General features: G+C 48.5%; 1 protein-coding gene across 1 annotated transcript; it reads right to left on the bottom strand.

The window, feature by feature from the left end:
- Window positions 1–1,499: 1,499 nt before the first annotated feature.
- On the bottom strand, window positions 1,500–12,464 carry st3gal2 (ST3 beta-galactoside alpha-2,3-sialyltransferase 2). The gene is made up of 6 exons (XM_076267279.1): window positions 11,295–12,464; window positions 8,725–8,918; window positions 5,571–5,750; window positions 3,994–4,039; window positions 3,484–3,603; window positions 1,500–3,375 (listed from the first exon to the last, which is right to left on the bottom strand). The coding sequence occupies exons 1-6, from the start codon at window positions 11,808–11,810 to the stop codon at window positions 3,202–3,204; spliced, it is 1,230 nt and encodes a 409-aa protein (XP_076123394.1). The 5' UTR covers window positions 11,811–12,464; the 3' UTR covers window positions 1,500–3,201.
- Between the last annotated feature and the right edge of the window lie 765 nt (window positions 12,465–13,229).

Below are 13,229 nucleotides of genomic sequence, written 5' to 3'. Positions count from 1 at the left end.
CATCATCATCATTAACGATGAGTGGGAGGATATGTACAGTCTGTGTTGTCGGTGGATGCCATCATGTGGAATAGTCCTCTTGTTTAGAGGATGTCCATTTGGACCCCAATGGCGTGGACAGACGGAGATGAAAGGATAATCAAAAGACCCTGTCCGAGGCTTCTCATCATTTCACTACGATTTTGTTCCTATTCTGACTGAAGGGCTCCTTCGTCTGAAGAAGATAGGCACAAGTAAGTGATTCCCAAACGTAACTGGCCAATTAAAGATGTGTGTGTGTGTGACCATAAAACTATTACATAAAGGATCAGAGCGTAAGAATATGAATAACAAGAAAAAGGTTAAGAATCTTATTTTTGTGGATGTGCTGATTTACTTTTTAGTGAATGATAGAATATTCCCCAAATCAAAATATGTGCTGGTACCAAAATAGGATCAGTCCATGAAAACGGTTTGTTCTGTTATAGGATTAACCGCAAAAGCCATTAGTAAAATTACTGCATTTCTGATGTGCATGTCCAGTCACGATCTAATTTTGGGGAAGCAGGATCATGCATTTCACATAGTCTTCAACAAGACTATTAACCTGTCTGGTTTCTAAATGTATAGAAGGGGAAATGATCTTCAGTCAAAGAGTACCTGAGCCCCTCGGTCACCAACACCAACAGCATTTCTGCTCGCAAGCAACAGGTAAGCCTCACCATGGCAACACAATGTTTTACACTTGAGACGAGTCCACAGATAGTTACTATGGTGTCAATATAACTGTTTTTTTATATTACCGGTATATGAAGCCAAAGTGTTGACATTCCTTTGCTTGTGGGTGACTTTTTCTTCAGTCTCTCCCAGTATGTGAGGGAACATGTCTGGAGTGTGTGTGTGTAATAGATACACAGATATCAGAGCTGGTTCTAGCGCTGATCTGTACCAGACTAGATAAGTGTCACCAGGCCGACAAGTGGAGACAAGGCACTCGGCTAGGCCAAGATGAGAGGGGATGCTATATCCAAAAGGTGGGGATGGACTAAAGAGCGAGGGAAAGGCTGTGGTTTTGTCCTTCATAGTGGTCTGTGAAGCCCTCTAAAGGTCAGTGCGTATGAGAGTGGATGACTATCGGCGTTTGAGGCTAGACTGCACCTCAAATGGCCTCATATGGATGTTTTTCCCCTTGCTGATAATGGACCCTTATATGAACCAATAAACAGTGGAGTAGAGATTCTACTAATGGGACCGCACAGAGAGAGCATGCTTGTGTTTTTGTATGGCTCAGTTGAACTCCAACTTGAATGGGGGGTGAGTTCAAGACTCGTTGAGGAAGGGGCTGCTGTTAACAAAGGGCTAGAACAAGGCACGCAAGCGTATGGATATGTGTGCACACAGGTGCTCACATAGCTATAGTTAACTGATATGTGTTCATTTCAATATGACAAAAGGGATTAATGCTGAACCTGAATAGTTTGAAGAGTTTGATAGGGCCTAGAAAAATAAAAGATGATCAGTTATCTCTCCCTCTTTCACATTCTTTGTTCTTAGATTCAACCCAAAAATAAATCATTGTACACATAATGATAACACCATAAACAACTAAAATACCACTTATGCTTTGGCCGTGAGCAGATCTTTTACCATTAAAACCTCGAGGCCATACATGCACTTGACATTTTCAACAGGTTAGTATCTTAACACATGGCTGGTACACTGTTTTAATAACTCCTATAAGTACTCAAATATTGTGTGTTTGGATTCCGTCTGATCCGAGAATAACATTGCCGGACCATTGTCTTGTCATCTATCCTAGTAGGACTAATGTGCAAATAACATTTCAGTAATCTTAATAATAACAGCAAACAACAAAAAATACAGACAAATAATAATCACAGGTTGAGAATCATGGCACCTGGAGCTGCTATGATCAAACCACATGGCTCCCCCATTACCTAAGCTGATATACAGTATGGTAGGAACATCTCGTTCCTCCAGTCCTAACGGCTTTTGTAACGGCATTTATTTAGGATTTATGGACGTCATCTCACTTTAACAGTATCCAACATCAGATTTGTCAGCTACAGACAACACGGCTCAGACAAGCCGGAGGTGTCGTTTCGTACTATAGGCAGCAGGTGGCAGCACACAGGCTGGTACTTATTTTGTTATTTTGAGTGTCTGTACGCTGCGGCTTGTTCTGTGCACTCAAGCATAGGCGCTCACCAACGCAGTTTTGGTTCTATGATAATAGACACTGCAGCTGATACTCATGAGGGCACCCTTATGTGCTGTGCGACGACATTTAGTGAGCATATGCAAGCGAGTGGTTTGTGTGTTAGAATTGTTTTCGCAGGTGCGTGAAGGTGAAGTCTCATAAGAGCTCTGCCATCTTCTCCCCTTCATTGATTTCAGCTGGATAATTAGTCAGTCTCGTCAATAGAAGAAAAATGCCGAACCACTAAAAAACACTGGTCAAGCTAATAATATCCCTGTAAGCAGAGTAGTGTCATTTATGATCGTCTATGACAGAACACAAAAAGGACAAAAAAAGAAAATAAAAATTAACTAATTTGTGGAGAAACACTGTCTCAGTATAAGGGCATGTAAACTTGATTTCACTGGCTCCTCTTGGCTGACCATCAGTAATCAGAGGAGCAAGAGTCCTAACTGCAGCTGCTGGAGCCAGAGGTAGCAGTGGCAGCATAGTGCTAATCGTTAACTGCCATCCTAGCAACTCAGTGGTGGTTTGAGATTCTAAGGCGCACGATCGGTCATGCTCCCCTCATCGCCCCGCCAACTGATCAGGGCTCAACGGGAGAGGCGTGGAGGTGGTGGTGGCGGTGGCGGTGGCGTTCCTCCTTCTTTGTCCCTATTGTGATTAACGTCCACAGAACCGGAAGTGGTCAAGAAAAGAGTGGGATCTCCACAGTCTGGTCCATGTCTTCTTGAGAGTCTAAGTAAGCCGAAAAAACCACCAGTAATCAAGGGAGAGTAGTCTACTGTCTGTATGCAGAGGGCAGGACAGATGAGTCACTTATTCCTGATTCAACGGTTACGAGGAGCTCTCTCAGTCCCAAAGCACATAACATCAACTCATCAAGACACAGTCTGGTGGATGAAGCAACAGTCTGGTGAGTGGTAGCAGATAAGTGTGCGAGTAGGTGGGTAGACTTCCCTCAGTTCATCCCCTCTCTTCGTCTCCGACCCCTTTGGTCCTCATTTCCCAGGAAAGACGGTGATCTTGCCGGCCTTGGCCAGAGAATCAATGATCTGGGCCTCGTAGTCGGCGTCGTGGACCCCCGTCTTGCGGAACTCTCCGGAATAGCGGTTCTGCTCCCAGTAGTGGTGCCAGTTTCCTCGGCTGTCGGCGCCAAAGCCAAATACATTCACCTGCACAGGTCAGACAACGGTAAACATTGCTGTTAGCCATTCCCACTCGCTTCCTTCGGGCTTTCCCCGACTGTACTGTACTGTCCTGTCAGATGGCCCCTCACCCACCTCATCACACACGTGCAGAGCGAAGAACAGGACCAGCATGCCCGTGGAAGGGTAGCGGCCGTGGTGGCGCGTCCAGCGGTCATGGATGTACTTGAAGAACGCTGGGTTGAAGATTTGAACCTGGAGTTGGTGGCCGGTGGGCGGGGGGGGGGGATGGGGGGTGGATGAAGGAGAGGGATGAGAGAGGGAGGGATGAGAGGGACGAGTACTCCAGCATGTGCAGTAATATAAATAATGCATGTCAACATCAAATATGCAACCTGCCAACTCCTTAGATGGACTAAAGAAAAAAGAAGGAAAGGCCTTATGCCTAGAGAGAAAGAGAGACAAAGAGAAAGAGAGAGAAAGAAATAGTTGATCCCTATAGACACATATAACAGCTGCTATTTGTTGACCTGTTATCAGTAAAAGCCTGGATGCTGCCACTGATAATGTGATAAACAGAAAAATATGAGCACAGAACAACCTGGAGGCAGCAGCATGACAGAGATCAAAAAGAGAGTAATATACCTTGTCTTTGTCCACTCGCAGAAACTGTTTCACAGGAGCATAGGTACTGCAAGGGAGACACAGAGAGAAATAGAGAGAGAGAGAGAGAGAGAGTTATTTTCCTTTTCTTGATTTTATTTTATTGTGTTATATAGACATCATATTGCTTTGGCAATATGATGTCTATACTAACTTTAGTCATGGCAATAAAGCGTACTGAATTTTTCGAGAGAGAGAGAGGGAGTTTAAGCTTTATTCGATAACCAGTGAAAAAGGAAATCACTAAGTAATAGTGACAGAAATATCAACTGCTGCAACTTTCCAGCAGTTGACCATAGTAACCTTTCCTTATCCATCATTATCCACAGTGCTTATCCACATGAAAGCAGTTTAATGCTTGGTCACACTGGCATGGACACTACCCCATAAACTGAAGCTGATGATGGAAAAAACATTTAAGAGGGTTTTATATGTTTTTATAGACAGATTTCACGTGCACATCATCCTAGTCATATGTCAGAAAAACACCACATCAGCGTGTCTGTCTATAAAGAATGCTGATTGTGTTCTTCATGCCATCGCCTTTCACCTTCTTCTTGCCAAATCCAGCAAGATGTGCGTGCAGTTGGCCAATATATGGGCAATAGATGGGCACAGTCAATACACGAGTTTGTTAAACAAAAACAAACTCTTAAATACTGTCAACACATTGATATATGGTGTTAATAGTTTGGTGAAAGTGTTTGTATAAGAACATCAGAACACCCACAAAAACAAAACAAAAACAGTGAAAGTGTAATTCAGCATCAATCAATTCAGTGTGTGTGTGGGAGAACATTTTACCACACACACATCACGTGTGTGTGTGTATGTGTGTGAAAGAAAGAGACAGAGAGAGAGGGAAAGCAGAAAAGAGAAAGGCTCATGTAAATCCATAAAAGGGGAGCTGGAGATGATACTGGCTCTATTCCACTCAATCTCCTCTCAATCCTGCTTTCCAACAGAATAAACATTTTGATCAAGTGTTCAGACCTGGATCATAGAGAGAGAGAGAGAGAGAAAGAAAAAAAGAAAGAAAGAGAGCGAGGCAGACATATAAAGAGAGTGCGTGAGAGAAGAGATGAGAACAGCAGGTCACTTTAAACCTGTGAACTAAGCGTGTGGGTGCCATGCATTTTAAAATGGCAGCTTTCTGACATGTCTGCATTTGAGCTCTGTGAAGCACCTCTCTCAGAGCTGCCTACTCAGACTGCGAGACAGGAAGAGAGAGAGGGATGGCAAGAGAGAGAGAAAGAGAGAGAGGGATGGCAAGAGAGAGAGAAAGAGAGAGAGGGAGACTGTAAGAGGGAGGGAGGCAGGAGATTAGCTAGACATGACAAGAAAGGCTGTGTTTTGTGTATTGATGTTTCTTCCGATGTCACGCTGCAAGCAAGATCTGTTGCTCCGTTCAACCGCCAGCAAGCAGCACTGAGTGGCAGCGTGAAAAGTAGCCCTTGGCAGCTGTGTGTATGTGGGTGTACGTGCGTGTGTGTGTGTGTCTCAGTATGTGTGTGTGTGTGTGTGTCTAATACTGGATGGTACGATCGATAGGGACTCACAAGCGGATCTGCCCAGTGGAGAGAGCGCTGGTGATCCAAAGCAGGTCCAGTGTCTTGAAGGGCACTAGGACGAAGCTCACGTTGGCCGCCAGGTTCTTGGCACTCTCCGGGTACATGAAATGGTGGGTGGTGCGGCTGCCCACGTCCTCCTCAAAGCCCACGGTGGGAGCCAGGTTTATCCTGGACAAGAGTTTATTAAAAACAGATACATACAGTCAGGCACAAACAAACACACACATATACACACACACACACACACACACACACACACACACACACACATGCACACACCGACACACATACCGACACCGACACACACACACAAAACGCACCCACACACACACACACACACACACACCCACACACACATTACTGAAGGTCAGGCTCTAAAGACATTGAACAAAACCCCTATAGAGAGCCACAGGCCACCTGACAGGTCTGCCCGAGCGACTGAGGACAAACACAATAGACGAGCAATAACAAGGATATGGACAAACAGGTCTGAGAAGAAAGGGAGGATAGGAAAAGAAAGTGGAGAGGGGAGGAGAATAGAAGAGAGGAGGATAGGAAAAGAAAGAGGAGAGGGAAGAGAAGAGAGGACGATAGGAAAAGAAAGAGGAGAGGGGAGGAGAGGAGAGAAGAGTGGATAGGAAAAGAAAGGAGAGGGGAGGAGAGGAGAAGAAAAGAGAGGAGGATATGAAAAGAAAGAGGAAAAGGGAGAAGAAAAGAAAAGAGCAGAACAAAAGAGAGGAGTATATGAAAAGAAAGAGGAGAGGGGAGAAGAGAATAGAGGATAGGAAAAGAAAGGAGAGGGGAGGAGAGGAGAAGAAAAGAGAGGAGGATATGAAAAAAAAGAGAGGGGAGGAGAGGTGAGATGAGAAAGCGAGGACAGAAAAGAGTGGCCATGTTTGTGTTTCATTGCAGCTATTTACTCGCCCCCTCACTGTCTCTTTCTCATTAAACCCAAAACACACTCTACCTCCTCCCCTTCTCTCTCCTCCCTCTCCTCTGTTCAATTCTTCCTTTCCCTCCTCCATCTCATCCTGTCTTTTTCTCTGTACCTCTTCTCAATTCTCCATACCCTTCTTCCCTTCCCTCCCTCACTCCTAACCTCCCTCCCTCCTTCTCTCCTCCAAAACAGCATCTCAGTTTGTGCATGCCTCTGTGTTCGTTAGGCAAGTAGGCATGCAGAAAGCATTGGTTAGCATCGCTTATGCATGGTTGCTGTTCCCATGGTGGTTCCGTGGAATTTATCATGAATAAATGAATATTTGGGGATGGGAGATAAGTGTGAGTATGTGTTTGTGTGCGTTGTTGGACATGTTTGTGTTTTTGTTTCGAGGGGGTTTATGGTGCTACTAAGTGGAATTTGGGCTGCCGGATTTCACTGATCTCAGGTTTTAGTGCATTACGCTCCTAATCTATGTTTTGATCTTCTTAAGATGCAAAGCCTCTTAATGAGGAGGAGCCAAGGGGACATTTAATCACTCAGTGTCTCCCGATCAGACATATAGAAATGTTAACCTTTACTACGGAGATTGAGGCAACTCAGTCACAGATTAAACATCCTTGTGTTCACTCCGTCACTGCTTTATGAAACGGCCTGGGGTTTCACTCAGTATGGCTCAGTGTCAACACGGCAGAACGGTTATGTAACAATTCATTATAAAATATCAATAGAACAACAAAGTGCTACTATTAATCCAAAAACATAATTGAAATACATTTGTAACAATGCACCCTTAAAGGTTGAGAGAGAGAGAAAGAGAGACAGAGAGAGAGATTAAACACCAATAAGACTTGGTAATAATAAATTGGCTCAGAAGAATGGATTAATCAAGGAACTAATGGCTATGACGAAGGGTTGAAAAAAAGACAAACAGATTGGGGAGCTAAGCTACAATTTGCATACAAATTGAGTCTGATTGCCCTCCTAGGTAGCCAGAGCCATTTACCTTCATCACCCTCATCTGTGCAGCTAACCCATGTGTGGCTCCCACCTGGGTCAATGAGACCAGCGGCCATCAACGGGCCAGCAGACACCGTAGCGCTGCTGAGGGGGCACAGGGAGAGAGAGAGCTGGCCTACTGGTTGGTTGTACAGGGGGCCATCTCATTAGAGCCTTTATTAGAAGCCCCAGGAAAACCCTCATTTACAATAGTGCCAAGAGGGCACTTGGCATGGCTAAACTAGAAAATAGTTTGAATTTTAAAAAAGTAATATTATCATATTTTTTTAAAAGACAAGAATGAAATGAGGTGGAGAGAGAAAGAGAGTGAGAGACGGAAAGTAGTGACTTTTTGACTTTTAAGTTTCAAAAGGTAACTGTCAAAGAGAGAAAGATAGATGGAGATAGAGAGGGAGATGGAAAGAAAGAGAGAGGGTGGATGGAGAGAGAGAGGAAGATGGGGAGAGAAGGGGAGAGGGGGAGATGGAGAGAGAAAGAGAGGGGGGTGGTGAGAGAGAGAGAGAGAGAGAGAGAGAGAGGGAGACAGATCAATGGCAGCACTGCTGCAGACACACCTCCACTCCGCCCTTTCTCTCCCTCGTTCTTTTGTCATCTTTCATGCCCCTGTGCCCTGCTTTCGATTTCTCCACCAGAGCAGGAAGTCTTTAACACCCCAGCATGTCTCTTGGGGAGGACATTAGAGCTGCTTCTCTCTCTCTCTCTCTCTCTCTCTCTCTCTCTCTCTCTCTCTCTCTCTCTCTCTCTCTCTCGTCTGACTCTACAGAGCCTGACTGAGCCTTCTCAGCTCTCTCATCACATTCACACCTCTCTCTCTCTCTCTCTCTCTCTCTCTCTCTCTCTCTCTCTCTCTCTGTTCTCTGCTTTTCACTCGCGTCTTTGCACATCAAAAGCGTGGGGAACAAGTTCCACAGAGAGCAATCAATCAGATTGAAGGAAAAAACCCAAACATATCCGTCCACATCACAGGACCGTGACGGAGCCATTTGCTTTTCTCCGGTTCAGTACACGTCTCCCTTTCTTTCTATCTCTCCTTTCCCCTCTGTTCTTCTCTAAAGGTGCGGTGCACAATTTAAACCCAGTACACTGGCTGAATACGCAGACTGCCCCTTTAATCAGAGCTTGTTTACTTTCCCCTTCCCTCTACGTTCCCTTACTGCCCCTGCCCTGCTTCGTCTCGTCTGGTACCTCATGATGTAGTTGTGTTTGTCGATGAGCGGCCCATAGCCGGCACCGCGCAGGTTCCCAGAATTCCCCACCACGGCGCAGCGCAGGCAGCGGCCTGGGTCCCAGGAACCGTAGGGGGAGCGGCCAGGGATCACCTGGAAGAGTCGCAGCAGCACCTGCTGAATGCTGTGGGGCTTAAACTGAGGCTGCAGCATCTGAGGGGAGAGAGAGGAAGAAAAAGAGGTTTAACACCCATTTATTGAATCAATCTTCAACCCAGGATATTACCGTCCCATTGTAACAAATTAGAAATGATAACATCCTGGGCATTATATTAGACCTCATATAAACATCCTGAACGAAAACAAAGACTACTTCATATAAACTACTTGTCCATCCTCCCCACCCTCACTCAATAGAGGAAGAGAGATAGAGGAACAGAGAGATAGAAAGAGGGGAAAGAGACTATGGCAGAAAAAAGAGGGAAAGAAAAAATGTGGAGGAAGAGATAAAGACATTGAGAGATGGCAGAAAGGGAAGGAGGGAGGAGAATGAAAGATTAAGAGAGGAGGTGGCAGAGTGCAGGAGAGAGAGTGGGCGAGAGAGAGAGAGAGAGAGAGTACTAAGAGATGGTGGCAGAGTACCTCTGTCATATTTCACAGTAACAAAACACCTGCCCTCAACACATAAACAAAGAAACAAACAAACTCACACATGACGAGTGTCATAACCCCCCCCCCCCCTACACACACACACACACTCTCTCACACACACACACACGTACGCACGCACGCACACACGCACACACACACACACACACATACATCACACACACACAATAAAACAAGCCAGAGTCTGCATTACAATTCCACTCCAGCTCCCACTGGCAATCCCTTCCTTTCATCTCCCACCCCCCCCCCTCCCTGCCCCCACCTCTCCCTTCCTCTCTTTCCTTTTCTGTGTCACCCCCTCTCTCTTCTTCTCTTTCTCCTTCTCTGTGACGCCCCTCTATTTCTCTCTCTATTACTTTATCTTTCTCCCCTTCTCCATCTCTCTCTCCCTTCCTCTCTTTTCCCCTCTGTCTCCCCCTCTCCATCTCTCATTTCTCTTCCTTCACTATCTCTCTTTTCCTCTGTCCCTCCTCCCTCTCCCACTCTCCTGCTCCATCTCTCTATCCCACTCCCACTCCTTTTTCACTCTCCCCCCTGCTCTCATTCCCCTCTCTCCTACCTCTTCCCTTCCTCCCTCCCTCCCTCCCTCTCTCTCTCTCCCTCGCTCTTTCTCAGATGCCAGCTTCTGGCTCTGCCCACCAGCTCTCTGCAGGGGCCACTAATTCTTGGCAGATGTTGCGTTGGCACCGGGGCCCCACTCTCACTCTGCTCCTGCTGCCTTGTGTGCTCCTCCCTAACAATGACGCCAGCACCAGTGGCACACACACACACACACACACACACACACACACACACACACACTTACACACACACACACACACACACACACACTTACACACACACACACACACACACACACACACACACACACACACACACACACACACACACTTACACACACACACACACACGTCTCTGAGCAGCGGGGGAGCACACGGGGAAAGCTGATGCAAGAGGTCCCCTCGGTGCGCGCCGGGGCCCGCCGGCCCGCCGGACACTGCCAAGATCGCAACACGCTTTCAAGAGTTTGTCAGGACTAAGCCCTGACCTCTGTTTTGACATCTCTAGGGTTCTCCTTTTCCTTCTATCTGCCCCACACGCCTTGCATTGCATCTTTCATCCTCTCCCCTCTCATACATTCACTATGCATTATTTACTTGCTTGGCAACGGTCTGCCCGTGAGGACCGTCTGAGTTTGCAGTTTTGTGCATCAGCCGATCGTCTCTCTTTCAGTGAGGAGGGTTAACCCAAGGACGGACGGAACAGCCACGAGTGTTACGTAAAAAAGAACACAACTCAGCCGAACAAAGCCCACTTCTGGCGACGAAGCGGAAGTCCGCACTCAAACTTGACTACCTCTAATGATGTAATCTGTGTTGCTCATGTTTTCCAGAGTGACTGCTGACCAGAGGCAGCTGTGTTTTCTTGCCTATAACGAGGAGCTATGTGAGCTGTGGGCTGATGCTTTTTCATGTTCAGACATTACTCATGTCCTCTTCAGAAATGACCCAGCCTCTGGTCTACCCCCCTCCCCCCTCCCCAACCTCACTGGGAACCAGCGGACTCAGCACTTCCTGAAAAACCCACTAACCCTGCGAGAGAACGGGGCGGGAGGGGAGGGGAGCTAAGATAGACGACATTAAACCTTTACAATGCATCTGAATAGAAAGCCTGGGCTACTACCCCCCAACACAGCAGTTTGAAGACAGGACACTGATCACATTATCTGTACAAAGCACGGATGCATACAGCTGTAAACTACTCCACGCATAACATACTACTCCATAAAATTTAAAGACTACTCCTTTAAAACCTTTAAAATGCAATGAGACATACCATAGAGCTCTGTACTACTCTATGCCTACTACTCTAAAACAAAGCACTTAGAAGACAAAACAGCCCCGTGGCTGGGTGACTTACCACCCACCAGTAGTAGACGTCTGAGGGCAGCTGGATGTTGTCCCGCATCCACACGGGCGAGATGTCGGGGTCGTAGTTCTCATCGAACCAGTCGGAGACGCCCGGGTCGGCCACGCAGCGCGGGCAGGCGCAGGTCTTCTGCTGGGCACTGTCCAGCGGGCCGGGTCGGTGCGCGCCCGCGTAGTTTGGCACGAGCTTGACCCGACGGGCCTCCTCCCAGCCCTGAGCGTCCAGGTAGGGCAGTGCAGCGGCACCCCCGCGCAGCGACAGTGAGAATAGCAGCGAGGTGAGGAAGAGGAGGCCCAGGGTGGCCAGCAGCACCCAGACGCGCAGCGAGCAGCGGAGGCCACTGCCCGCCATGCGGCCGCTCCTCTCCCCAGCGCCACCGCCACCGCTAGCGCCCACGCTCCCGAGGAGCGGGCGCAGGTCCCCGGGTCTCTGTGCCGCCCGCACCCATGCCCCCCAGCCCCAGCCGGACCCCCAGCCAGAGCCCCTGCCCTCCCCCCCTGGCGACATGCGCCCCCCCCACTGCCATGCGCCGGCCCCTGCCACCGTTCCCACCCTGTCCCCGGGCACACTCAGCCTGCAGGCGGACTCACACACACACACACACTGGTCCACGGAGACAGGAGAATGGAGTGTCCGAGGCCAGAAACAACACACACACCCGTCCACGGAGAAATGAGGAGTGTCCGTAGCCAGAGACAATACACACACACACACACACACACGTCCAGAGACACTAGAGAGAGAGGAAGAAGACTGCCGCCGGTCCACCACCAGTCTCCCTCTACGTCCTCTGTCTCCTCAGCGAGTCACACCAGGCCACAGTTGCAAAACGGCTCGGAAATGTGAAACGCGAAAATCTGCCGCCGAGGTTTCTCCTCCTCCTGCTGCCAAGCCACAGAGAGCTCCGTCGCCTGCCAAGTCCAGAGCTGGAGAGTCTCACACCAACGCAGCGCAGCACAGCGCAGCGCTCGCCGAGCCAGGAGCCTCAGCACTGGACGTCCAGCTCTCGGTCTCTCCGTCCCTCTCTGTGCCCAGCCAGCGGCTCTGTGTCGTCCTGCGCTGTCTCAACAACAGTCCCTCTCACTTCCTCTCTCGCCACGGCGCATTGTTCCTCTCCACCCCCCCCCCTCCTCCACCCGGACACCAACCACCACCACCTCTTTTGTTCCTCGCCTGGTTCTCTTTTCTTGTGGCTGAGAGGCACTCAGCAGGTCCTGATTGTCCACGTCTGCCTGGCTGAGGTTCACGTCCAGTGCGGTCCAGTCCAGCAGCACTGGAACACTTCACACGCTCGTAATTAGACCGGGCCGAGGGAGGAGTTTCCCTGTGGGCTTGGACCAGAGACACATCGCAGAGAGGCAGCTCCCTGCAACTCGAAAGAAATGCTTTTCAACAATCCCCCCCACACACACACACTCTCTCTTTCTTTTTTCCTTCACTCTCTTTCTTTACTTCTGTAGATACTCTCTCTCTCACACACACACTAACTCTCTGCAGATTGTTGGGCCCTTGTTTTCAGTTCTGTTGTGGACATTGGCTCCGGAGGCTTGCTGGCATTGTCTTTGCTGTCGCCACTGGTTGTCTCCTCTCTTCGGCTCTCTGCTCAATCAGATCCACCTGACCGGATGCCAAGCGCTCGTCCGTTCAGCGGGCAACGAGCTGGCGCGCTATGCTGCGCTCTGTGCTGCTGCTGCAGGGGGCATTAAAGTGCCCTCCAGATGCCCTGCCCCCCGGGTCAGCTCGTGTCTTAGGGGGCGTGGCTCTCCAGGCATCCCGGGCCAGATGGGCAGCAGGGATCAGCCAATGGGGAGACAGACGCGTGCCCTCTGCTCGCGCCCTTTTGAAGCCATGCGAAATTAAAAATAAACAAATATACAGACAAAATAACCTTATGAAACAAAGATGATGAAAGATGGCAGATAAGCA

The sequence above is a fragment of the Alosa pseudoharengus genome, unplaced genomic scaffold, assembly GCF_046254945.1.
Source record: "Alosa pseudoharengus isolate Yale_2024_CS ecotype anadromous, Long Island Sound unplaced genomic scaffold, YU_APseudo_1.1 YU_APseudo_1.1_scf_10, whole genome shotgun sequence".
Classification (NCBI taxonomy): Eukaryota; Metazoa; Chordata; class Actinopteri; order Clupeiformes; family Clupeidae; genus Alosa; species Alosa pseudoharengus.
This window is presented reverse-complemented; position numbering and strand designations above follow the sequence as displayed.